Source organism: Xenopus laevis, chromosome 2L (genome assembly GCF_017654675.1).
Source record: "Xenopus laevis strain J_2021 chromosome 2L, Xenopus_laevis_v10.1, whole genome shotgun sequence".
Classification (NCBI taxonomy): Eukaryota; Metazoa; Chordata; class Amphibia; order Anura; family Pipidae; genus Xenopus; species Xenopus laevis.
The window spans coordinates 46,201,176-46,226,780 of NC_054373.1; the positions used below are offsets into that span (position 1 = coordinate 46,201,176).

The 25,605-nt window shown below is 42.4% G+C and overlaps 2 protein-coding genes across 2 annotated transcripts; one reads left to right on the forward strand and one right to left on the reverse strand.

Moving 5' to 3' along the window:
* Positions 1-12,472: 12,472 nt before the first annotated feature.
* Positions 12,473-15,124, forward strand: LOC121399703 (zinc finger MYM-type protein 1-like). Its single transcript, XM_041581240.1, has one exon. The coding sequence runs from the start codon at positions 12,473-12,475 to the stop codon at positions 15,122-15,124; it is 2,652 nt and encodes an 883-aa protein (XP_041437174.1).
* A 1,146-nt stretch (positions 15,125-16,270) lies between these two features.
* On the reverse strand, positions 16,271-18,101 carry LOC108707684 (protein kinase C delta type-like). Its single transcript, XM_018245683.2, has 4 exons — positions 17,941-18,101; positions 17,749-17,840; positions 17,068-17,130; positions 16,271-16,458 (listed from the first exon to the last, which is right to left on the reverse strand). The coding sequence occupies exons 1-4, from the start codon at positions 18,094-18,096 to the stop codon at positions 16,302-16,304; spliced, it is 468 nt and encodes a 155-aa protein (XP_018101172.2). The 5' UTR covers positions 18,097-18,101; the 3' UTR covers positions 16,271-16,301.
* Between the last annotated feature and the right edge of the window lie 7,504 nt (positions 18,102-25,605).

A 25,605-nucleotide genomic window follows, 5' to 3' on the forward strand; every position in this document is an offset into this window, starting at 1 on the left:
ATAAATAGATTAAAACAATTTGGTTGATTCATTGGTGCAAAATTTAGGCCTTTTTTTAACACTTTTTCTTGAGTTTCAGTTAGATTATATGAACTTAAGTTAAAGATACCATTATTTATAAAGGTCTCTTCTTTTTGTATTTCTTTTACTTTAATCGTTCTCTCTCTGTCAGGGAGCCGGGAGCCCCCTCTGGGGAGAAGTCCGGATCTAGGAGGAAGCCCCTCACGAGGAATCAGGGTCGTGGTATCCAGGGGTAAGGCAAGAGAATAATCAAAGTCCAGGCACAGGTCAAAAGACAGGCAGAATACAAACAAAGTCCAAGGCCAGGCAGGGGGTCAATGGCAGGCAGAGAATCAGCGAAGTTCAGGTCCAGGCAAGGGGTCACAACAAGGAATCAGGCAGATAAGCAGAGGAAACAGCAAGGGAACCCAGGAAAACTCAGGGAACAGAATCCTATTTTCGGGCGCCATCTTGGCGCCTCAGGCGTCCTTTTATATTCGAATTTGGCGCCCTTGCGCCAGCGTCAGCGCGCCCGTCGCGCCGCGCTGACGTCACGGCGCCGGCGTCGGAACCCACGTGGGTTGCCTGGGCGCCGCCATTTTGGATTCTTCGCCGCCGGGAGCGGACGCGACTCCTCGCGCTCCCGGCGGTCTTGACAGTACCCCCCCCCTCACGGGGGGCCTCAGGACCACCGGGACTTGGTTTCTGGGGAAACTTGGAGTGGAAGTCTCTTACCAAACGAGGAGCATGCACATCACGGTGTCCCTCCCAAGAGCATTCTTCGGGGCCAAAGCCCTTCCAATGGATGAGGTACTGAAGGGACCCTCTGGAGATTCTGGAATCAAGGATTCTCTCCACCTCGAATTCTTGTTGACCCTCCACAGAGACGGCAGGAGGAGGAGATTGGACATCAGAGAAGCGGTTAGAGATGGTGGGCTTCACCAGGGAGACGTGGAACACGTTGGGGATTCTCATCTCTGGTGGGAGTTGAAGTCTGATGGCTACGGGGTTAATTATCTCCAAGATGGGGAACGGACCCAGGAACTTCGGACCCAACTTGGGAGATGGCACCTTCAAGCGAATATTCCTGGAAGAGAGCCAGACACTATCACCCACCTTGTAGGGAGGAGAGGGCCTTCTACGGCGATCCGCGAAAGTCTTGTGGACTAGAGCACTCTTCTCCAGATTAGACTTGGTTGCAGCCCAAATAGCAAGCATATGGGCTGCCAGATCATCTGCAGCCGGGACGTCCGACAACACGAAGTCCTGAGGAAAGGCTTGAGGGTGCTGTCCATACACCACCATAAACGGAGACCTTCCTGTGGAGGAATGACATGCATTATTATGAGCAAACTCCGCCCACGGGAGGAGGTCAGACCAATCGCCCTGGCAAAGAGACACGTGGTTCCTCAGGAACTGTTCTAAGGCTTGGTTCACACGTTCAGCTGCCCCATTCGTCTGCGGGTGGTAGGCAGACGAAAATTGAAGTGTTATTCCCAAATCTTTACATAGGGAACGCCAGAACTTGGCGGTAAACTGGGTGCCTCTGTCGGAGACGATCTCCACCGGGAAACCATGCAGGCGGAAGATGTACTTAATAAAGAGTTGGGATAATTCCACCGCAGAGGGTAACTTCTTCAAAGGAATGAAATGGGCCATTTTGCTGAAGCGGTCAATAACAACCCAGATCACAGTATTCCCACCGGAGGGAGGAAGTTCGACAATAAAGTCCATAGAGAGGTGCGTCCATGGACGAGAGGGAACCGGCAAAGGCTGTAACAACCCGCTGGGGCGGGAATGGCTAGGCTTAGAAGTGGCGCAGACATTACAAGCAGCCACAAAGTCCTTTACATCCTTGCGGATATCAGGCCACCAGACTAGGCGCCTCAAGAGTTCAAGGGTCTTGGCCGGACCAGGATGTCCAGCTTGCCTGGAGCAGTGGGTTTGTTGTAGGATGGCCAGGCGAAGTTCTGGAGGGACGAAGGCCATGCCAATCGGAGTATCTTGAGGAGCCAAGGACTGCCCAGCCAGAATCTGGTCGGCAAATTGGGGATACAGAGAGGCAATGATCTTGACTGGTGGAATGATTGGTTCTTGCCTCTCAGGGTCACGGTCCACCGGAGTGAAGCTACGAGACAAGGCGTCGGCCTTCAGATTCTTGGAACCTGGGCGATAGGTCAAAACAAAGTTAAATCGGGAAAAGAAAAGGGCCCACCTGGCTTGCCTGGGATTTAGCCTCTTGAGGGACTGTATAAACTCCAGATTCTTGTGATCTGTGAAAATCTGGACAGGAATTTCAGAGCCCTCCAGGAGGTGACGCCATTCTTCAAGGGCAAGCTTGACTGCCAAGAGTTCCCGATTCCCGACATCATAGTTCTGCTCTGCGGATGAGAACTTCTTGGAGAAAAACGCACAGGGGTGCAATTTCCCATCAGTGGAGTGTCTCTGAGACAGGATAGCTCCGGCTCCGACTTCAGAAGCATCAACTTCGATGCAGAAGGGTAATGCAGGATTGGGATGTCGGAGAACAGGAGCGGAAGTGAAGGCCTCTTTCAAGGACTGAAAAGCTTCTATGGCAGATGGAGGCCACAGGCCGGGTTTACCCCCTTTCCGGATGAGGGCCAGAATAGGTGCAATGCGGGAAGAGAACCCCCGGATGAACTGTCGATAATAATTAGCAAATCCGATGAATCTCTGGATTGCCTTGGTACTCAAAGGGAGAGGCCACTCCTGGATGGCCGACACTTTCACGGGGTCCATCTCAAATCCCTCTGGAGAGATAATGTATCCTAGGAAGGGGATCTTGGATACCTCGAAGACACACTTCTCCAACTTGGCGAAGAGAGAGTTCTTCCTCAGACGAGAGAGTACCTCCTTCACCTGGGAGCGATGACTTTCAAGGTCCTTGGAAAAGATCAGGATGTCGTCCAAGTATACGACTACGAACCTTCCTAGGAGATCTCGGAACACATCATTAACAAACTCCTGGAAGACGGCAGGGGCATTGCATAGGCCGAAGGGCATAACAAGATATTCATAGTGCCCATCCCGAGTGTTGAATGCCGTCTTCCATTCGTCACCCTCCCGGATGCGAATGAGGTTGTAGGCCCCCCGGAGATCCAACTTGGAGAAAATCTTTGCCCCTTTCAGCTGGTCAAAGAGCTCAGCAATCAGGGGCAGGGGGTACCTGTTCTTCACGGTGATCTTATTCAGACCCCGATAGTCTATACAAGGCCGAAGGCCTCCGTCCTTCTTCTCCACAAAGAAGAACCCAGCCCCTGCAGGAGAGGTAGAAGGGCGGATAAACCCCCGCTGGAGATTTTCTTGGATGTACTCCTTCATAGCGGTAGTCTCTGCAGGAGAGAGAGGGTAGGTGCGCCCTCTGGGGGGCATAGCTCCTGGCAGGAGTTCAACCGGACAGTCGTAGGAGCGATGTGGGGGAAGGAACTCTGCAGACTTTTTACAAAACACATCGGAAAATCCCTTGTAAGTGGAGGGCAAAGTCTTTAATTCCGCAGAGGAGACATTCACCTTCTCGAGGGGTTTTGGCGGAAGGCAATGTTGCAGGCAAAATAAACTCCAACGAGAGATCTGCCCAGTGGACCAGTCTATGGTGGGGTTATGCAGACGTAACCACGGAAGACCCAATATTACTGGAGTAGAAGGACAGGGGATGATGAAGAATGAAAGTTTTTCTTGATGCAGCGCCCCAACTTGTACAGATAGTTCCGCCGTGAACTTTGTGACGAATTCAAACTCCAGGGGTTTGTCATCTATGGCGGTAATTCGCAGGGGTGAAGACAATGGAAGCAGGGGAATCTTCATGCGTTCGGCAAAAAAGGCATCCATGAAATTGCCATCCGCTCCGGAGTCGAGGAAGGCCCTTTCGAAGATAGACTTACTTGCCAGGTGAATCTGCAAAGGAAGGAGAAGTCTGCGTGAATTTTCTTGATACTTCTCCTGAGGACCTCGAGTGATGCCCCCTACATGAGAAACCTGAGACATACCTCGGGGTACAAAACTCTTGGCTTTGGCAGGACAGGCGTTGGCAAAATGGGAATGCCCACCACAGTATAAACAGAGACCTGCCATACGTCTTCGGAGTCTTTCCTGCTCGGAGAGGCGAGTCTTTCCTACTTGCATAGGTTCCTCCAAGGGAGACGTCGACACATGAGTCACAGGAACAGCGGGTGTTTGCAGAATCGGCCTTTGAAAGCGAGGGGCCAATATGGGAGAAAATCGTCTGCTGCGCTCTCTCTCCACCTGGTGCTCTCTGAGACGAGTGTCCACCTTAATGGATAGAGCGATCAGCCCTTCCAGGGTGTCAGGAGTCTCTCTGGAGACGAGATCATCTTTGATGCGGATGGATAGGCCTTGGTAGTATACAGCCTTGTAAGCGTCATCACACCAGGAAGTCTCCGCCATCAGTGTTCGGAAGTCTATAGCGTACTCATTGACACTGCGGCTTCCCTGCCGGAGCTGCAAGAGACGGGCAGGGGCGTTCGTAACCCGACCTGGAGCATCAAAGACTGTGCGAAAAGCTTGGAGAAAGTCTTTAACATCATAAGTCACCGGGGAATTCTTCTCCCAAAGAGACGTTGCCCACTCCAGTGGCTTGCCTTCCAATCGAGACATCACATAACCCACCTTGGAACGCTCACTTGGAAACTGTGTGGGTTGGAACTCAAATTGAATTTGGCATTGTGTGGCAAATCCCCTGCAGGCTTGTGGGTCCCCACTGAAGCGAGGGGGAGGTGGAATACGAGGCTCACCTGTCGGGTAGCTTGCGTTCGTAGAGGCTGCCGCCATGGGGGGATCTCCAGTAAGTGGAGCAGCGGAGGGCGTAGAAGGCACTTGAGCTAGCAGGACATCGAGTGCTTGCCCAATGCGAACCTGCTGGTTTTCGTAGTCCTCCATGCGGGATGCCAGTCCGCGGAGCGCTCGTCCGACATGAGGTGTGGCTTCCTCAGAAGGATCCATGGCCCGAAAATAATGTCAGGGAGCCGGGAGCCCCCTCTGGGGAGAAGTCCGGATCTAGGAGGAAGCCCCTCACGAGGAATCAGGGTCGTGGTATCCAGGGGTAAGGCAAGAGAATAATCAAAGTCCAGGCACAGGTCAAAAGACAGGCAGAATACAAACAAAGTCCAAGGCCAGGCAGGGGGTCAATGGCAGGCAGAGAATCAGCGAAGTCCAGGTCCAGGCAAGGGGTCACAACAAGGAATCAGGCAGATAAGCAGAGGAAACAGCAAGGGAACCCAGGAAAACTCAGGGAACAGAATCCTATTTTCGGGCGCCATCTTGGCGCCTCAGGCGTCCTTTTATATTCGAATTTGGCGCCCTTGCGCCAGCATCAGCGCGCCCGCGACCGTCGCGCCGCGCTGACGTCACGGCGCCGGCGTCGGAACCCACGTGGGTTGCCTGGGCGCCGCCATTTTGGATTCTTCGCCGCCGGGAGCGGACGCGACTCCTCGCGCTCCCGGCGGTCTTGACACTCTCCTTCTCCCTCAGATCTATTCTTTTGTAATGGTTTTCTCCTCTTTCCTCTTGTCTTTTCTTTGGTGTCCAACTGTGATATGTTTCCTCCCTGTGATTCAATATTCCCTGTGTGCTCTTTTCCCCTCTTTCCCACTGTGGTTGATGATCCTTCCCTAAAAAATACATCTGTCCCTTTTTATGTGTATTTGTATCTTTGTAATTAGTGTAACCTTTATTCCTCATATCATTTCCTCCCTGTGCGTATCTTCTAGTGTAGTTAGATTCTCTCCTATCTACGTATGAATTGTGATGCTTTTGTTCAAACTCCCCTTTCTTTTTGTGACTTTTTCCAAGGTTATCTTCTGATGTGAAATCTCTCTGGTTTTTATTATTTGTTCTTTTATAGGAAAAATTCCCTTTATTTCCCCTTCTATAATCATCTTTATCTCTTCCAAACTTTCTTTTCTTTGTTTCTATTATTTCATTTTCCACTTTATTGAGTCTTTCGGTGATCTGTGTCTCTTCCTCCTGGAATTCTCTCAGATCACTGAACGGTTCAATCTCTTTTTGTAATTCCAAGATTTCTTTGTTAATGGTATCTAGATCTTTTGTTTGTTTCTGTATGATTAATTTTATCAAGTTATTGCTACATTCTTCTAATATTTTATCCCAATTCATTATAAATGTCTCATCTTCTAAGCCAAATGTTGGTCTTTTTTGTATCCTTAAACCTCTGGGTATTCTTCCACATTCCAGATACCTCTGTAATGTGGTTTTATCCCACCATTTCCTTAACTCCCTTTTCATCGCAATTTCCAATTTATCAAGCATATCATACATTTCTATATCTACAAAGTGTTCTGAATCAATTTGTGGAACATCATCTTTTTCACCAAAAATATCATTAAAGTCATAGTTTTTCTGTAATCTAAATGAAAACATTTCTGTTTTTACCACCCTCGTAAGATCTCCAGGAGAATTAGCAAAAAGTCCACAGCAAAAGTTTTTGAGTCTTTTGGGCAGTGAAGTTCCAACTTACAATGTTCAATGACAAATTCTTCCTCCAAAGAACTAGGTTCGCGCCCAGTTATGCCAACCTCTTCATGGGTTATTGGGAGAAGCATACCCTGGGAACAATGGCACTGGACGCGAACCTAGGGATCTGGAAACGCTATATAGATGACATCATAATTATCTGGAAAAAAGGGGAAGTAGAACTAAAAAGATTTGTAGAACAGATAAATTTAAATGAGTATAATTTAGAATTCACATTAAATTTTAGCTCGAAAGAAATACATTTCCTTGATTTACAAATTTATATAGAGAATGGTAAAATATGCACACGTACCTATTTTAAAGAAGTAGATACAAATAATTATGTGCTGGCTTCAAGCAATCACAATCCACAGTGGATAAGAAATATCCCACAAGGACAATTTAGAAGGATTAGAAAGAACTGTAGTACTCTGGAAGAATATGATATACAATCCGAAATCCTCAAAAAAAGATTTAAAGATAGAGGGTATCAAGAAAGGGAAATACAAAAAGCATATGAGACAATAAGGGATAAAGACAGAAAACAGATGCTTAAGTATAAAAAAGAAGAAACAACTATACTAGAAAATGTAGAGGAAGAGAGGTTTAACATGTGCTTTGTAACACAATATAATTCACAAGCCAATAATGTTAAAAGAATTATAGAAAAACATTGGAATGTGTTAGCTTTGGATAAAGATTTAGAACCCCTTCTACCTAAAAAGCCAAGAATTATTTTCCAGAAAGCTCCAGATTTGAAACAAAAACTAGTACATACTGGGAATAATGAGAAAAAGGGTAAAGAAAAAAAGAAAGAGCAACTGAAAGGGTTTTTTCCATGTAGCCTTTGTAAGGCATGTAGACATAGTATAAAAACAAAAACTTTTAAAAGCCAGAAAACAGGAGAAAACTTTGAAATAAATAATCTAATAAAATGTGACACCCCGAATGTAATATACATATTGGAGTGTCCGTGTGGCCTCCAGTATGTGGGTAAAACAAATAGAAATCTTAAGGAAAGAATAAGAGAACATGTGAATAACATACAAAAAGGGAATGTAAAACATATAGTATCAAAACATTTCCTTGAAAAACACAATAAAAAGATAACAGGCCTGAAATGGTGGGGGATAGAGAAAATTGAAAAGGATTGGAGAGGTGGAGATCTAATAAATAAAACACTAAGAAAGGAAAGCTGGTGGATTCATAAATTGGGGACCCTCTCTCCAGGAGGTTTAAATATAGATTTCAATTTGAGAGCATTCCTAGAGTAAAAATAATATGTTACTAATTGAAAGAATGTGATCTCGAGGAATATGATACTGTAACAACGTGCAAGAGGTTTCCTTTTTCTTTTTATACATGGATGTCTTACTGATAGCGAATACAATGTTGCTGCTGCGCTGTAACAACTGTGTTAATGTAAATGTTGCAACAGAGGTTTTAAATACTGTGGAATAGTTAGCTATAGGTGCAGATATGCCTGTACGATGGGCTATGTTCATTTGTGCGGATAAAGTTTGGATAGTTTTGAATCTAGCTGGGCTTAAAGTGGAGAGCATTATGGGAAGAAGAAATCGCTCTTGGAAGAAGCCTATTGGCGAAACGCGTCGAGCGGAGACAGATCGTTTGGAGCTGCAGCGCAAGACTGAGATGCGCAGAGCAAAGTAAAGGACGCTACGGTTTCATTTGAAAAGCGGACTTCACAGATTTTACATGCGATTTTAAAAGAGGCGTTTGTGAGTGTATTTTATATTTTTATTAAACAGCTTTTTTAAACGATACTGCACATGCCGCTCTATTTTCTGCCCAGCTAGAAGGTTGCCGGATGATTATTGGAAGGACACGGCTTGTTCTCTCAAAAGCGCAGATTCACTCACGTCTGTGAGTATAATATACCACCAGATCAGCACCGGGTGAAGATTTCATTTAAAAGAAACTAATTAAGCAATTAAACCAAAACTCTCTATGCTTGCTACCATTTGGTGTCTTTAGAACTAATTTGTTAATATATTAACTATAAGAGGTGTCTGTGAGATAAGGGTATTTTTACACATTATTATCAAAAAAAATTTTTTTTTTGTGCTTTTTTATTTTTTATTTTTTATTTTATTTTTTCACTGGTAAAAATAATTTTTTCTAGTCACTTATATCATTATTTACACTAATATATAAACTAACAGTGGTGTATATATATATAAAATAGACACACAGTCGCACAATCGAAGTGTTTTAATTTTGTCACACATTGTTTGCACTTTTATATACGTTAAATCACGTACAGTTAAAGGTGCATTTATACTAAAAATAGCAGAAAATACTGCACCATATTACGCATATCTGTTTTTTGTTCCCTTTTCCTTTGCTTTGTCAGGAAATACAGCGATTCCCCTTTACCTATATTTGAATTGTCAGGTTTAGAGCTGCTACTAGAACAATTATGTACCTGGAAATAGATTTATTATAGCAGCACTAGAAACATACTCTTGGTCTTGTACCCACCTTGTGCAGAAGATCTTTCATTTCAGCACTAATACATTTCGGGAACAGGGGCTCATCACGGATAACTGATGAAATGTATGTTTTGTTGTTGCCGTCTTCAAAGAAAGGTGTCATGCCGGTGGCCATTTTACAGATGACAATTCCTAACGACCACCAGTCTGCTCCGGCATCGTAGCTCCTCAGTTGTAATACCTTGGGTAGACAGAGCAGACTATTTTTCACCACACTCTTAAGAATGTTCTGGATTATTACTGCTAAAACCTTATATGGCTAATTAACTAAACCTTTATACAATGATTCTGTCACTCATCACATGACCATTTCTACTGTAAAATTAAAGAACATGCTGCAAACTCTAAATACCAAGCAGTTGCAGCCAGGGCCGCCATCAGGGGGTCACTGGGGGGACAGTCCTCCCGGGCCCGGTGGATTTCCCCGCTTCCAGGGGGCCCGGCCGCGACCTAACTCTGCCCTGCATTTTTCTCCACTGAGCTGCGTCCCGTGCGTACGCGTGACGTCAGTACGCACGGGCGCAACTCTATTTAAGCCGCCGCCGACTGCCGCCTGCAGTCAGAAGATCGAGGACGTCGCTGGAGGAGGACGTGCTTCCTGGAGACGGCGAACGGACGGCGAAGACGGCGAAGAAGACCCTCCTGGAGGAAGAAGAAGACGCCAGCACAAGCAGGTAAGTCCCCTGAACCACCAATGTAACCCCTGAGCCACCAATGTAACCCCTGAGCCACCAATGCGGGCCCCTGAGCCCCATACTGCCGCTGAGCCACCAATGCAGGGCCCCTGAGCCACCAATGCAGGGCCCCTGAGCCACCAATGCGGGCCCCTGAGCCACCAATGCGGGCCCCTGAGCCACCAATGCAGGGCCCCATACTGCCCCTGAGCCCCATACTGCCCCTGAGCCACCAACCCCATACTGCCCCTGAGCCCCATACTGCCCCTGAGCCACCAATGCAGGGCCCCATACTGCCCCTGAGCCACCAACCCCATACTGCCCCTGAGCCACCAACCCCATACTGCCCCTGAGCCACCAACCCCATACTGAGCCACCAATGCAGGGCCCTGCCCTGAGCCACCAATACAGGGCCCTGCCCTGAGCCACCAATGCAGGGCCCTGCCCTGAGCCACCAATGCAGGGCCCTGCCCTGAGCCACCAATGCAGGGCCCTGCCCTGAGCCACCAATGCAGGGCCCTGCCCTGAGCCACCAATGCAGGGCCCCTGAACCCCATACTGCCCCTGTGACACCAATGCAGGGCCCCTGAACCCTCAATGAGGGCCCCTGAATCCCCATGCCGGGCCCCATATCCCCCAATGGGCCCCTGATCCCCATGCAGGGCCCCTGATTTGCAGAGGGCCTGGTCAGCAGTGTTTTTTTTTTTGTGACCCTGGCTGCCAATGCAGGCCCCTGAACCCCATACTGCCCCTGAGCCACCAATGCAGGGCCCCTGAGACACCAATGAGGGCCCCTGAATCCCCCAATGGGCCCCCTGATTTGCAGAGGGCCTGGTCAGCAGTGTTTTTTTTTTTTGTGACCCTGGCTGCCAATGCGGACCCCTGAACCCCATACTGCCCCTGAGCCACCAATGCAGGGCCCCTGAGACACCAGTGAGGGCCCCTGAATCCCCATGCCGGGCCCCATATCCCACCAATGCAGGCCCCTGAACCCTCAATGAGGGCCCCTGAATCCCCATGCCGGGCCCCATATCCCCCAATGGGCCCCCTGATCCCCATGCAGGGCCCCTGACTTGCAGTAGTGTTTTTTTTTTTGTGACACATGGCTGCCAATCTAGCTCTGGTATTCCCCTGAATTGTGTTTTTATGTAACTTTAGTAGGAGCCCTGGTCACTAGTTATTTTTCTTGGTCTTGTAAAAGGTCTTCCAGTCACCAATTGTTTTTTAATCACTGTTGTGAAACTCCTGAACACTTATTGTTTTTTGTTATGAAACTCCTCGACACTTATTGTTTTTTCTTTTTTGATACTGGAAGAAGTCTTCCAGTCACCAATTGTTTTTTAATCACTGTTGTGAAACTCCTCGACGCTTATTGTTCTTTCTTTTTTGATACTGGAAGAAGTCTTCCAGTCACCAATTGTTTTTTAATCACTGTTGTGAAACTCCTCGACGCTTATTGTTTTTTGTTATGAAACTCCTCGACACTTATTGTTTTTTCTTTTTTGATACTGGAAGAAGTCTTCCAGTCACCAATTGTTTTTTAATCACTGTTGTGAAACTCCTCGACACTTATTGTTTTTTGTTATGAAACTCCTCGACACTTATTGTTTTTTCTTTTTTGATACTGGAAGAAGTCTTCCAGTCACCAATTGTTTTTTTAATCACTGTTGTGAAACTCCTGAACACTTATTGTTTTTTTCTTTTTTAGTCCTGTCAGAAGTCTCCCAGTCACCAATTGTTTTTTTTAATCCTGTTATGAAACTCTTGGCCACCAATTTTTTTTAGTTCTGAGACATAATGTGAATTCTTTTTTCTCCCTTCCTTTTTTAAACAGCTAAACTGTATCACAGCTGCAAAAGAACAGGAACTGTTGGTATTTAGCAGGAGTGGCTCAGCTGTTTGCATGACGTCATTCTCAGCCTTGAAGCCCTCCTGCTGAACGGAGGTGAAGACAACAGGTAAGTATTGCACTTGCTGTTGTTGTTTTACATCTGTTGTCACTTGACTTTATTAATAAAAGTTTATTATCTCTGTGTCGTTGTGGTCATTGTATCAGCTGTTCTCTTTAGTTGTTTTGGTGGTGTTTCCTTTTTGTATAGTTCTGCACTTTACGTGTTTTGTTAGTTGTGTGCTTGAGATTTATTAGCATTATTTTTATACTGGTTCCAATACCTTCTTTTTGTCCTATAATGTAGATTTATTTGCACTTTGGGTTTTTCTGACATTTCATAGGACTTTTACTTTGCTTGCCATCATCTTTACAGTTTTTTTTTTGTATATAAATATATATAGGTTTTGCATTTACAGGCCTAGCTGCTTTGTGGTGCCTTGTGCTTAGCTGTTTTTTTTATTATTTTAACTTTTTCTGCTGTGGGTTTACTGTAGAGCTTTATTTTTTGAAAACTTGCACTTTATTTATTTTGTCGTGGGCTTTGGTACTTTTGCTAGGATTTTGGTCCCTAGTGTGATACATTGATACTTTTGCACTTGTGTTTATTTGTATTACTTAATTTTTGCCTTGCGTTTTGGTAATTTTGCTAGGATTTTGGTCCGTAGTGTGATACGTTTGCATCGGTTTGCACTATTTTTCAGTTTGCACTTTTTACATTTTGCACTTTATCTGCTGTTTTTGTAATTGCCCTTGTGTCCATAATCTGTTCTTAACTTTTTTTGTCAAGAGGTATTTTGTTTACACTTTGTAACAAGTGGGCTCCATCTTATTCACCTTGCATAAAAAAGGTAAGATTTTAAAGGGCCTTCATCACAGCTACAAGAATGTATCAGCATAAGTCTGGATCTCAGAAACGAAAGGAGAAGCGAGGGCGAGAGCATGAAGATGAAAAAATCAAAAACAAGAAACCATTGCTCCAATACTTTAAAAAATCTAACAGTGGCAGTCAAGATGCAAGAGAAGATCGTATGGATGCTGGCAAAGTCATTGGGCCAATTGTCAGCACATCTTTAAACAATGTCCAAGAGGAGCCAGTTTCCTGCAGCGAGAATTGCATTTTGCCTTCATGTGACATCTCCTTGCCCATCACAGAAATCGAAGAGAATGCTTCCTGCAACATGTCTGCTGTTAACAATGACACGCTGATGGAAGAATATAGGTCATGCAGTCTGTCAAGCATCAATGCCTCTGAAGATTTCTTGAGTGAGGCATTTGAAAGTCATGAAGGTTTATCAGGTGTTAACTGGAAAGACCCAGCATTATGGCCAGACACTCTGAGAGGTAAATCTAGAGAGTACATCGTTCTTGCTGGATTGATGAGTGAACAAGATCTCTTGAAAACTGTACAGTCTTTGCCCAAGGATTGTGACGGCCAGGCCTTTAGTGAATTCCACTTGTATTCAAAATCACCGAATGGACGTGAAAAGATCCTAAGGGATTGGCTAAGATGGAGCGACAGCAAGAAAGTCTTGTACTGTACAACTTGCCTTGCTTTTTCAACAGACTCTGCCAATAAAACAGGAAGTTCTCTTTGCAGAAAGGAAGGGTATGATCCACTGAAGTCAAAGTGGCACAAATTGTACAAAAAATTGCCAGAGCATGAACATTCAGCACAGCACAGGAAGAACTACTGGAGCTGGCGATGCCTTCAGAAATCTGTTGGTGGACAGGGTGTAGACCATGACATTCAAAGAACTTTGGCAGTGGAAGCAGAGAAATTCACTGTGCTCCTGGAGAGGCTTCTTGATGTAACTCTGTTTCTTGCTTCAAGAAATTTGGCATTCAGAGGGAGTTCGCAAAGAGTTGGAGACATTCAGAATGGGAATTTTCTCGGTATCCTAGAGCTCATTGCCCATTATGATGCTGTCCTAAAGGAGCACCTAGACAAAGTGAAGAGAAGCCAAGAAAAAGGGAAAAAACTTCCAGCTCATTATTTATCATGGGGAACCCAGAATGAATTCATCAATCTGTGTGGACGGCATGTTCTCAATGCAATACTTTCCGAAAGGCAAGAGGCTATCTATTTTACAGTGATATGCGATGCTTCCCCAGATATTTCCCATACTGAGCAGAATGTCATCGTTTTACGTTATGTGCACAGATGTTCACAGACAGGTAAGTGGTGCATTCAAGAGAGATTTCTTGAATTTTTTGATTTTTTTCAGAAGACTGGTGAGGAAATTGCTGAGATGCTAACATCAAGATTGCGTGAGCACAACATCGACCTCAAAGATTGCAGAGGGCAAGGGTATGATAACGGAGCCAACATGGCTGGAAGAATTAAAGGAGTAAAATCCAGAATCCTGGAGAAGTATCCACAAGCCATTTTTTGCCCCTGTGCTGCACACTCTTTAAACCTTGTTGGCGTGCATGCAGCATCCAGCTGTCCTGAAGTGAAGACATTTTTTGGAAGTGTGAATAGATTGTACGTCCTGTTTAGCAACAGTCCTGAGAGGTGGCATACCCTAACTGAGGAAATTGCTGGTTCACTGCATGGTCTAAGTGACACTAGATGGAGTTCAAGAGTTGAAGCAATTCGGCCTGTCGCTAAGAAGCTGCCAAGCATTCTCCAAGCACTTGAGAAGATAATTTCCTCTAGAAGGCTTACAAGTGATGCACAGTCAGAAGCTGTGGGGCTGTATAATTATTTTTCTTCTTTCCGTGCAATTCTACTTGCAACTTTTTGGCTAAAAGTTCTACAGTGTTTTGATGAGAGGAACAAAATTCTGCAGGCACGGTCAGTTTCCATGGAGATTGGAGCCGCAAATATAAGAGCATTGGCAGAAGAAATGAAATCTCTTAGAGAAAAGTGGCCTGCTCTACTCTCAGAGGCTAGATTGGTTGCTGATGGCATGGAGATTCCGGCTGAACTTATGAACACACAACAGATTCGCCGAAAGAAGTCACAAACTCCTGGTCAACTGGAAGATCCTGAAGCTGTTTTTAAAGTCAATGTTTTTCTCGTGACCCTGGACACTATCATTTCTGACCTAGATCAGAGATTTAAATCAATGGAAGAAATATGCAATTTATTTGCTCCAATATTGAAGTTGAGGAAGCTAACAAATGAAGATCTAGAAGCATCCACCAAGTTGCTGGTTGCCAAATACCCTCAAGATCTTACAGACTCGTTACTGGATGAGTTACAACATCTTCGTAAGGTCTACAATGAAACATTTGAAGGGTCTCTTGGTCAACTGGAATTATTAAATTGTATCTATGACCTGCAGCTTGAAGGCATATTTGGACAGGTGTGTGTTGCCCTTCGTATCTTCATCACACTTCCTCTGTCAGTGGCTGAAGGAGAGAGAGCGTTCAGCAAACTGTCCTTGATTAAAAACTATCTACGGTCAACAATGAGTGAACAGAGACTGAATAGCCTGGCAATGCTTTCTATTGAACACGAACTTGCAAATCACCTGGATTTCAAAGAACTTATCAAAGATTTTGCAAGCAGTAAAGTGAGGAGACTTTGAGCCCTGTGTATATCACTATTTGCAATAAGCTTCAGGAGAACATGGTTTTACAAAGCACTTGACACTTTCAGTCATATCTTTTTGAGTATCCTGGTTACTTCATCAATCATGTACCACTAGATTTCTATTTATACTTCTAAATGTTATTTATTCATACTAATAAAAGTTCTTAATTTTTATTGTAAAAATAGTTTTATATCGCGTACCACTAGGTTTCTATTTATACTTCTAAAAAGTTAAATGTTATTTATTCATACTAATAAAAATTCTTATTTTTTATTGTAAAATAGTTTTATATCTTATTTATTCATACAAATAAAAGTAGTTATTTTGTTTGCTATAAAAATAAGTTATATAAGGCCTATATGTTTACAAACAATCACAAACTGCCAATGCACTTTATAATCATCCAGTGGTTAGATCATGAATCATGTACAACTAGGTTTCTATTTATACTTCTGAACAGTTCATACTAATAAAAGTTCTTATTTTTATTGTAAAAATAGTTTTATATCTTATGTTCTTTATTTATTCATATTAATAAAAGTAATTTTGTTTATTATAAAAATATGGTGTATATCTGTTTATTTATACTAATCAAAGTTATTATTGATGGCCTATATGTTTTCAATCACAGTGCCATTGCACTGTATAATTGTCCAGTGGTTAGGTTTCAGTTTTTTTTAATGTATACATAAAATGCATTATACAATAAATGTGTGTATACATTAGACATGCTAGATAGATGGGCACATTTCAATCTTCCATTGTCCTTATTAGGACTGGTTGTTTTTTGACCAAGGGGTTAAACAAAATGGCTCTTATTGGTACAATTTAAACATATAATAATTGTAAAACAAAGTGCAATTTAGGTTAGAGCAGGTACCTGCTTAAAGAGTCTACCTTGATGTGGTGGCAGGCTTAATAACCCTTTTGCCAAAATGATTTTATTTGCGGTTTGTGAATGTGTCCATGTGACCTTTGTGGTGGGGGGGGCGTGGTTAAGATGAGGGCGTGGTTAGGGGCGTGTTAGGGGAGGTGTCGTGAGGGGGGGCCCCGAAAATTTTGTTGTGTGGGGCCCCGTGATTTCTGATGGCGGCCCTGGTTGCAGCGATGATGAAATGAATGTAAAATAGCAAAGAGATCAGATTCTCTAATTCATCTGAGCTATATAATTTTATTCAGAGCAACTCACCTCTGGGGCCATGTATTTCAATGTTCCAGCCTTGCCTTTAACTTTCCTCTGGCCAAACATTCCCTCTACAGCCAAACCAAAGTCGGAGATCTTTATGTGTCCCTCGCCGGTCAACAGGATGTTACCCAGTTTGATGTCCCTGCAAGGAAGAGATTAAGTTTTATGAAATTCTAATGGGGTTGGAAAGAACAAACACTGAGGGGTAGAAGATGATCCTGACTATAAAAAATGAGTGACCCTCATTATAACACCTCTTTCAGGAATGCTAAAGATGAATCCAAAAATTGTAGATCAGAGAAAGCAGGATACAAATTCCCCTTTAATGGTAGAGAGGAGTTATAGTTTCGTTTTTTATATAGAAGAGATGGATATGGATATATAGTGAATGTTAACAGGAAATATTGCTGATGCCCAGTGGATAGGTTAATATATGCCCAGATACAGATTGTAAGCTCTAACAGCAGAATCCTCAATACCATCTTTATTGGTCAATATTTGTATTTCTATTCTACAGTGTTGTGACTATACTGTGAATATATATAATAATAATAATAGTAGTATCACACATGATTGATTATGTCTGGGGTTTAAACTTCTTGGCCCTTTCATTCTAACATTAATACAAGACTATATTTTCCCTAATTGTATCTTTACTACCAATTTATAAGGTCCCCAAAATTGAACCTGTAGAAGAAGAAATAAATGTTACAGAAAAATAATAGCAGCGTATTGGATACATTTTACTTACCGATGGACAATCCCATTGGCGTGGAGGAACTGCAGGCCGCATATGATCTCTGCTGCGTAGAATCTTTACAAATTGAAAAAAAAATTAAACAAAACGTCAGCCAGTTGGCATTACCATACTGAATAAATGCATATCCTTATATACTTTTTGTAACAATCTTTCTTCACCACCATAAGTGTGCTTACACCGTACTATAATATCCAGTACTCTAGTTACTGACCAGTGGGTCTCAGTAGCAGCATTGACCAAGAATAGCCCCATGTGAGCTTCTATTGGTCAGACTCATAATAAAATATAATCATAAAAGTGTGACTTGAGTGAAAGGTTCAGGTGTGCTGGCATGTTTCTTCCAAGCATAAAAACCCAAAAACTTGTTTTGCAGGGATCAGCGTGTATTTCAACAGACAAATAATCGCTAGTTAGGGTCCTAATGCAATTTATTAGGGGTCATTTTCAATGCCCTATGCAGTGCAAAGTGCAAAAATGGCTATAATCTGGAAACATGGTCTTAAATCAATTTATAAGGAGGAACCACAGGAGAAAGGAAAGTTTTTTGCTATGTTGGCACATATTTTTAAGCAAAAAGAATCCTAATCTTTCTGTATGAAACTATAGATAATTATGAAATCTCTCTCAGGTACCATCGTCCCCACATTCCTGTACATACAGTGAGTCACTTACATAATATCGTCCGTCTTCAGTTTCCCTGTGCCCTTAATGAATTTCTTCAAGCTGTTTCCACTGGCATACTCCATCACAATGCATGCAGTCAGCTGGTTACAGAGACAAAGAGGAAGAAAGTGAAACACAGATCAGTTGGACAAAACATGGGGTTATTTTTTTTTGCACAATTTTCTTGGGGCTGTTCTTTACCTTTGTTTGGAAAGCTGTATGCGCGTGACAGAGGAATGGGCATCCAGAAGCCATCCTCATTAGTCGCACCTCCTTGACAATAGATCTTTCATCCTCGGCTTTGTCTATCACCTTCATGGCTACCGGTTTTCTCCTGTTGGAACAAGTTGCCAACATTACCTGGCAAAGGAAAAAGAAAAGATAAATGATCAGAGGGTCCCTTCTAGGGACACAGCAACTAAATGATTCTGGGACGACTAATATGTTTGCTTCTGTGTCAATATAAATTCCAATCTGTTATATTGTAGGCTGCAAAACCAATACCTTGTAACTTAATGGCAAATATAACTACTACTATCAGGCCTGGAACTCGTGGTAGGCAAAAGAAGGGTGCGATAATGTGTGTGGGGGGGCGCCGGACAGGTACCTTTAAAATACTCTTCTGCCTACCACTAGTCCAGGTTCCCCTGCTTCCACTGACTCTCTGCTCTTGTCACCACACCCCCAGGGAGGCCGGCCAAGGTCAACTTGGCCCACCCGACTACTATTATGGCAAATAAAGGCTGTTAGGATAGAATATTGCGATTGAATGTTTAAAGTGAAGATTTGCAGACTTTTTGGTTTAACATTTGCTAGAAACTCACTCTTCTATTGCTCAAGATATAGCAAAGTAGTAAATAAGCATTCAACCTTAAAGGGGCTGAATTATTTATTTTTTATATAAATATAAAATATATAGTTTTTTATAGATTTATTTTATAAATTTAACCTATTGCAAAATATCAGAATATCACTCTCTACATCATACTAAAAGTAAACACAAAGTGACCAACCCCTTTCAAAATTGTCCCCTTCCTGCCTTTAGCCCACACTACTTGGAAATAATTGGATTAGGGTATCTTTTCTAGCAGCTGAATAATTCTGTCAGGACTGACAGGCTTGAAAGGTCATTAATAAATTGAGAATTAGTGAGACAAAAGGAAGAGAAAATCTTTGACAATGTCCTGTTATAAAGACTCAAGTGCAGGTATAATGTGCAATGTGCAGTTTTGCAAGGAAGGCATGAGAGTAGCAGCTTGAGGTATAGGTATTATTACTAATAGTGTTAAAGGGCACACAGAATAGTACAACAGCACACAAAATAGTACATATTTTTCACTTGGGTTTGTGAGCCTATAGCCTTTACATTTAGCTTGTACAAATCAATATAGAATCATGCATTGATTCTCATGTTTAACTCTAAATTCAATTCCAGATAAAAACAGATAACCTTTTTGGGAATGCAATCACTTACTGTGCCAAAACCGCCCTGACCCAGCACTGCATGGATACTGTAGCTAGTGATCCTTAGTGGAAGGGGCCTTTTCTCTTCAAGGCAAGGTCTTTTTTGGATGTTTCCTCCTTCTGGAAAAAAAGAAATTGCAAATAGACATCAGTTGTCAGCTTGTGCTATTGTAGGTACCTTCATAAAGTGAACAGCAGAGGATACACCCAGCGTTGCCTGGGAAACGTGATGGTACATTTCTAGAATGATAGCACTCTGCACTGCAAAACATGTGTTGATACAGGTTTGATACAATGCCCTGTAGCATAAGTCTGCAGTATTTTAGAATGGTGCAATCTCATTGATCATATAGTCATGGTTTTGTTAGGTTTTGGTGTAAACAGATAACAGATTAAAGCTTAGAACCATTAAAAAACTGTAAATGTTTTTTCCCCATTGCCCACATGTGTGCTACAGTACTGATTGTTCAGATGGGCAGGTGTGTGATTTTGGAGAAGAAAGATGCCAGACTAAAGCTCAGCACTTTTGAACCCCCCCCCCCAGGTATTTGTTTTGTCCTTTGTCACGGTGAACTGCTGTGTACTTTATTTGTAAAGTGGTGTTAAGGAGCTGCAGTGCTGTACAATGCATAAAAGTGCAATATATAAAAGTATACACAGGGAGGACAAGTCACATCATAGATACAATACATATACACAGTACACAGAGCTTATATAAGGACATTGAGCTTAAGTGCTATGTGTTAAGAGACAAAGTAGGAAGGAGGTCCCTGTCCTATAGAACTTTAAGTCCAAGTAAGTGCAGTTCTATGATACTAATGATGGCACCATCTGATTGGAAATTTGGCAGGTGTGTGGTTTTGAAGGTAATTGGATGGCAGTATAAAACTCAACACCCTTGGAACCCCCCAATGTACATGTTTTGCTGTATGTCACTATCCCCCAAATATAATTAAAGGCACTAAGTTTGCCCAGGAACATGAACCCATAGCAACTATTAAGATTTTTTTTAAACAGGTGTCTGGTAAATGCTATTTGCTGGTTGCTATGGGGTTCCGTTCCTGGGCAAATAGTGCATTTTTTTACTTAACCCACTATGTACCCTAAGAATCTGATTTTCCAGATAAAATGTAGGACTCTTTTGGGCAGGACTGAAGCTTTCTATATAAATGGTGATTGCTAACCCTTTCTCGGATATCAGAACTTTTATTGTATTTATTGCCATAACAAACATTGATATGTGGCAACATGAAATAATACATCAGACCCAAGATGTACAGGGTCAATGTATGAAGGGGCCGAATTTTTTTAAAAGCAAAATTACCTGTTGGCATGCTCATGGATTGGGGGGTGGTCCTTAGAAGTTTAGTTGCATTTTATATTACAAGGGACAGGTCTCTGGAGGACATGTGGTAGTGGGCACACAGAGTGCCTCAATTTGCCTAAAAAATAAATCAATGATGGCACAGTGGAATGGCCATTTGATTGATCTGATTGTCCCTTTCTCTTCAAATGAGGAAAACCTTATCCGGCAGTGATTAGCAAGTTACAAAGCAGCTGCAGGCAGCAAGTGGGAGCCAAGAAGTACATTTAAACTGCAAAGCCGGGACTTCTCTAATAACAACCAGGACTGTCCTGCAGGGGATTTTGTCTGTCCCATGTGCCATGTAGATGGGTGTTTTGAGCTGTCCCTGAATTATAGTACAAATGACCCCATGTTATGTGCACAAAATGTGCAGAGTATATACATTCTGTGACCACAGAAAAATCAAATCTCCACTGTCATTTTATTCTTCAGAATAAGTGCATGGGAGCTCCTGACTGGAGTACAAACATGGCTGCCAATGACATCAACATCCATCCCCTCCTCTCTATGTAATATATATAAGTTATTTTTGTTAGACAGTACCTGCAGACATTTGGCACAAATTGCCTACATGACAAATAGCTGTGTCTCTTTTCCTTATCCTTACTCCCAGGTTTTATATGGGTTGGTAATGAGCAAGGGAATTCTGGTCAAATTATAGTCTATACATTCTATACATTGCCTGACCACAGGCAAATCAAATCTTCGCTGCAATTTTTCTCTTCAGAATAAGTGCGTGGGAGCTCCTGACTGGAGTACAAACATGGCTGCCAATGACATCGAATGTATGTCCAAAGTGGGAAGGAGCACACCAGAATAAGCAGGCAATGCCTTAAGTCATTTGCAGATTTATTGAGTACACAAGCTTTCGGGGACACAACCCCTTCCTCAGGTGCAATACAGAAACAGTGAACATAGTGCAATTTAAACATTCAACCCCCAGACGGAAACAAGCAATTAATCCATCATGTGACTTATTAACCCTTTCAGTATTTATCCAAATCAAAAGTCCCAAGAGATAGTGGTCAATCTGTGTGTAAATTATACGGATCAAATATCACAGTCTGCTTTCTTATCTGAAAAAGTGTAATGTTACAAAACATATTAAAAACAATGTTACAAAAGTCATATACAATATATATAAAATGTAAAAAGATCTATAAAAAGCATCTAAGGCCAAAACTTTCATTAAGTCCCCTAGGGGAAAGCGAATCTATTTTGTTAATCCAAAAGGCCTCCCTCTGTAGTAGTTGTTTGTTAACATTGCCCCCTCTTGGCAACTTGATCTGTTCTAATATGGTCCATCTTATTTGGGCAACAGTATGCTTAGCATAATAAAAATGTTTGGCCACGGATAACTCTGTTGCAAATTTACTTGAATCTCCATTTTTTAATTTTTCTTTTTCGGGATTATAATTTCTTATATTGCTTTTATGCTCATTCAGGCGAGTTTTTATACACCTTGACGTTTGCCCGACATAAGGAAGCCCACATGGGCATTTGATTAGGTATATTACATTAGAACTATTACAAGTGAAGTGGCCTTTAATCTTGATCGGGGTTCCTTTGGTAGGATGTGCTATACTATCACCCTTGATAATGCCCGTGCAATGTGCACATTTAATGCACTCAAAGGTGCCCATTCTCAAGGGTGCTAGCAGGCCAGTTGTTTTCGGTTTTTCTAAAAATTTTTTGGAGACAGTTTGGCCTATTGATTTCCCTCGCCTGTAGGAAAATTGTGGCGTATCTCTAAAGATTTTCCCTACTTCTTTATCATTCCTCAAGATTTTCCAATTTTTTAGTATACTTCTCTTCACGTATGGGGTTAAAGTGCCAAAACTCGTCACAAATGTCACTCTATTATTTGTGGTTTTTTTTGTTTGTTTTCCTTTTCTGGTAAGTAGATCTTCACGTTTGATTTTTATGCTAAGCATACTGTTGCCCAAATAAGATGGACCATATTAGAACAGATCAAGTTGCCAAGAGGGGGCAATGTTAACAAACAACTACTACAGAGGGAGGCCTTTTGGATTAACAAAATAGATTCGCTTTCCCCTAGGGGACTTAATGAAAGTTTTGGCCTTAGATGCTTTTTATAGATCTTTTTACATTTTATATATATATTGTATATGACTTTTGTAACATTGTTTTTAATATGTTTTGTAACATTACACTTTTTCAGATAAGAAAGCAGACTGTGATATTTGATCCGTATAATTTACACACAGATTGACCACTATCTCTTGGGACTTTTGATTTGGATAAATACTGAAAGGGTTAATAAGTCACATGATGGATTAATTGCTTGTTTCCGTCTGGGGGTTGAATGTTTAAATTGCACTATGTTCACTGTTTCTGTATTGCACCTGAGGAAGGGGTTGTGTCCCCGAAAGCTTGTGTACTCAATAAATCTGCAAATGACTTAAGGCATTGCCTGCTTATTCTGGTGTGCTCCTTCCCACTTTGGACATACATTCGCTGTAACAATTGGCGTGGAAGCAGCCAGGGATACGGATGCACCCAGCAAGAAAGTAAGTGGTGTGCGGCAAAAAAAACTTTTTCTGTTGATCCACATTGTGCTTCCAGTTTGCTATTGCACCCACTAACAATTCAGTAATCGTTAATTGACAAAATGTCGTTTGCTGATATAGCAAAAACAACTGACAAAAATGCAGAAGTATTGAGCTTCAGTGAACAAGATCGCAATCAAATTGTGAATGATATCCAAAGTATTTCCTTACCTGCTCTGGTTAATACAGGTGATGTTAATCGACAACTTAACTCCCTGATGCGCAGAGAATGTAACCTTAAGTGCCACGCTACGGCATTGGTGGAATATCTAAAAGTAAAACGAATCCCACGAGGCTTACGGGTCCCCTTGGCACCAATCTTATGCAAGAACGATTCAACATATAAAAAAGAGTGGAACATGATCCTAAACAGGTGCTCGCTGGATCTCATGACTTTAACAATCCGGCATTTACAGACTGCTATTCAACAAGTGCAGCAGCAGATCACCCTAACGGAACAAGAACTGCGTAAGAACAACCGGGAGATGGAATCCATCCGGTCAGAGATCCGGGCCGAGATCGCCCAATACGAGCGTGAGTTAATGCAGAACAAAATCCGCAAATTCAAACGCGACACTGAAGATTATGCCAGCGAACAAGTGTACACGTGGAAGGCCCATAGACGCGAGCAGCGCAATAGAAGACCAGCGGAGCGCGCCCCTGGGAGAACAGTGTCGGACGTCTCGCCTTCAAGCAGCTCCTCCACCTCACAAACAGGAGGCGATTTTTTATCCAGCACCCCGGCCCCAAGCGAAAACATCGGAAGGTCCGAAGGGGGAGGAAGCAGAGGAAGAGCCACTTTACCACGGATCCGCACCTCCCAACGGAAAGCCAACCAGAGGTAACTATGGTTGTTAACCTGTCCCAAAGACAATTGACTAAATACGAACTAATAATATTGGGCAAAGGTTTGGGATATATACCATCGTTTAAAGACAATGTATTTAATTTGGAAGTAGACTTGTTCAGATTTGTGAGACTGCTAAAATTGCGAGCACATTTCGATGCAAACAGGGGTATTAGCACTACTACCACTGCACAAAAAGATTGCAAAGTAGAATTGATTAAGAAAAAACTGGGTACAAAATCTACATTCATACCTAATAATACCCCCTAGATGCATCGAGATTTTTGAGCATGTTGTAAAACAAGAGCTCATGGAAATGATCCATACAAAACAGATTGGGTCTAATTATAATTTAAACAAAGAGGAAAAACAAGCATTGAGGGATCTGAATGCATATACCGATATCATCATTCATGCTGCTGATAAGGGCGGTGCGGTGGTTGTCCTCGACCGGCACGCATACATTACTGAAGCCTTTCGTCAGCTGAATGATGTATCTCGATATAAAAAACTTACTTTTAATCCCACAGAAAGCTACAAACGGGAAATAGATTTTTTCCTTGAAGGAGCACTCAGGGACGGCATTATTACTCAAGATATATTTACCACTCTAACCGTACAATGGCCACAAGTTCCTTACATATACTTTCTCCCAAAAATCCACAAATCCACTTCTAAACACCAGGCAGACCGATTGTGTCTGGATGCGGTTCTGTACTACAGCCTCTGGCAATATATCTTGATGTAATCTGTCAGCCATTGTTTGAATTATTACATACGTGTTTGTTGGACACAACCGACTTTCTGAATAAATTATCAGAGATACAATTACCTAACAGAAAGGTCTTGTTGTGTTCACTGGATGTATGTGACCTGTATTCAACTATCCCACACACAGAAGGGATCGAATGCATACGAAAATTTCTGTCACTTTTGCCCCTAAAGACATATGAAATTAATTTTGCATGTGATGCTCTGGATTTAGTTTTAACACGAAACTATTTTGTTTTTTTAGAACAATTCTTTGTCCAAAGAATGGGCTGTGCAATGGGGGCTAACATGGCGCCAATATATGCGAATACGTTCATGTACGAATTTGAAACCAAATGCATATTAAATAATCCAAAGTGGAAAGAACGTATTCTGCACTATTGGCGCTATGTGGATGACATCTTTCTAGTGTGGGATGGTAATGTGGAACAATTTGAAACAATGACAAAAGAATTGAACAAGGCACATCAGACAATTAAGTTTACATCTGAATATTCAGAACAAACGCTAGCCTTCCTAGATGTCAATGTTTCAATTGTGGACAATAGTCTAACCACCACTATGCATTACAAACCAACTGATTGTAATACCACTTTATTGCCTAGCAGTTGCCACCCCCCAGGGGTATTCAAAAGTTTACCCTATGGCCAATTCAAGAGGGTCAGAAGAATCACCTCTAATGACAAGCTGTACGATCTGGAATCGGAAAAAAATGGCTAGAAAGTTTGTACAACGGGGCTATAATGGAGGTAACATACAAACAATCAGTCAGGAAATTAAAAAAATCAAACGTGAAGATCTACTTACCAGAAAAGGAAAACAAACAAAAAAAACCACAAATATAGAGT

What these genes read in the sequence shown, in the direction of transcription:
- LOC121399703 (XM_041581240.1), top strand. Translation starts at nt 12,473, where the DNA reads ATGTATCAGCATAAGTCTGGATCTCAGAAACGAAAGGAGAAGCGAGGG.
- LOC108707684 (XM_018245683.2), bottom strand. Translation starts at nt 18,096, where the DNA reads ATGTTGGCAACTTGTTCCAACAGGAGAAAACCGGTAGCCATGAAGGTG. An exon ending in ATACAGCTTTCCAAACAAAG is followed by an intron (nt 17,841 to 17,940) that starts GTAAAGAACAGC and finishes CTCTGTAACCAG; the next exon opens with CTGACTGCATGCATTGTGAT. An exon ending in CTGAAGACGGACGATATTAT is followed by an intron (nt 17,131 to 17,748) that starts GTAAGTGACTCA and finishes CAATTTGTAAAG; the next exon opens with ATTCTACGCAGCAGAGATCA.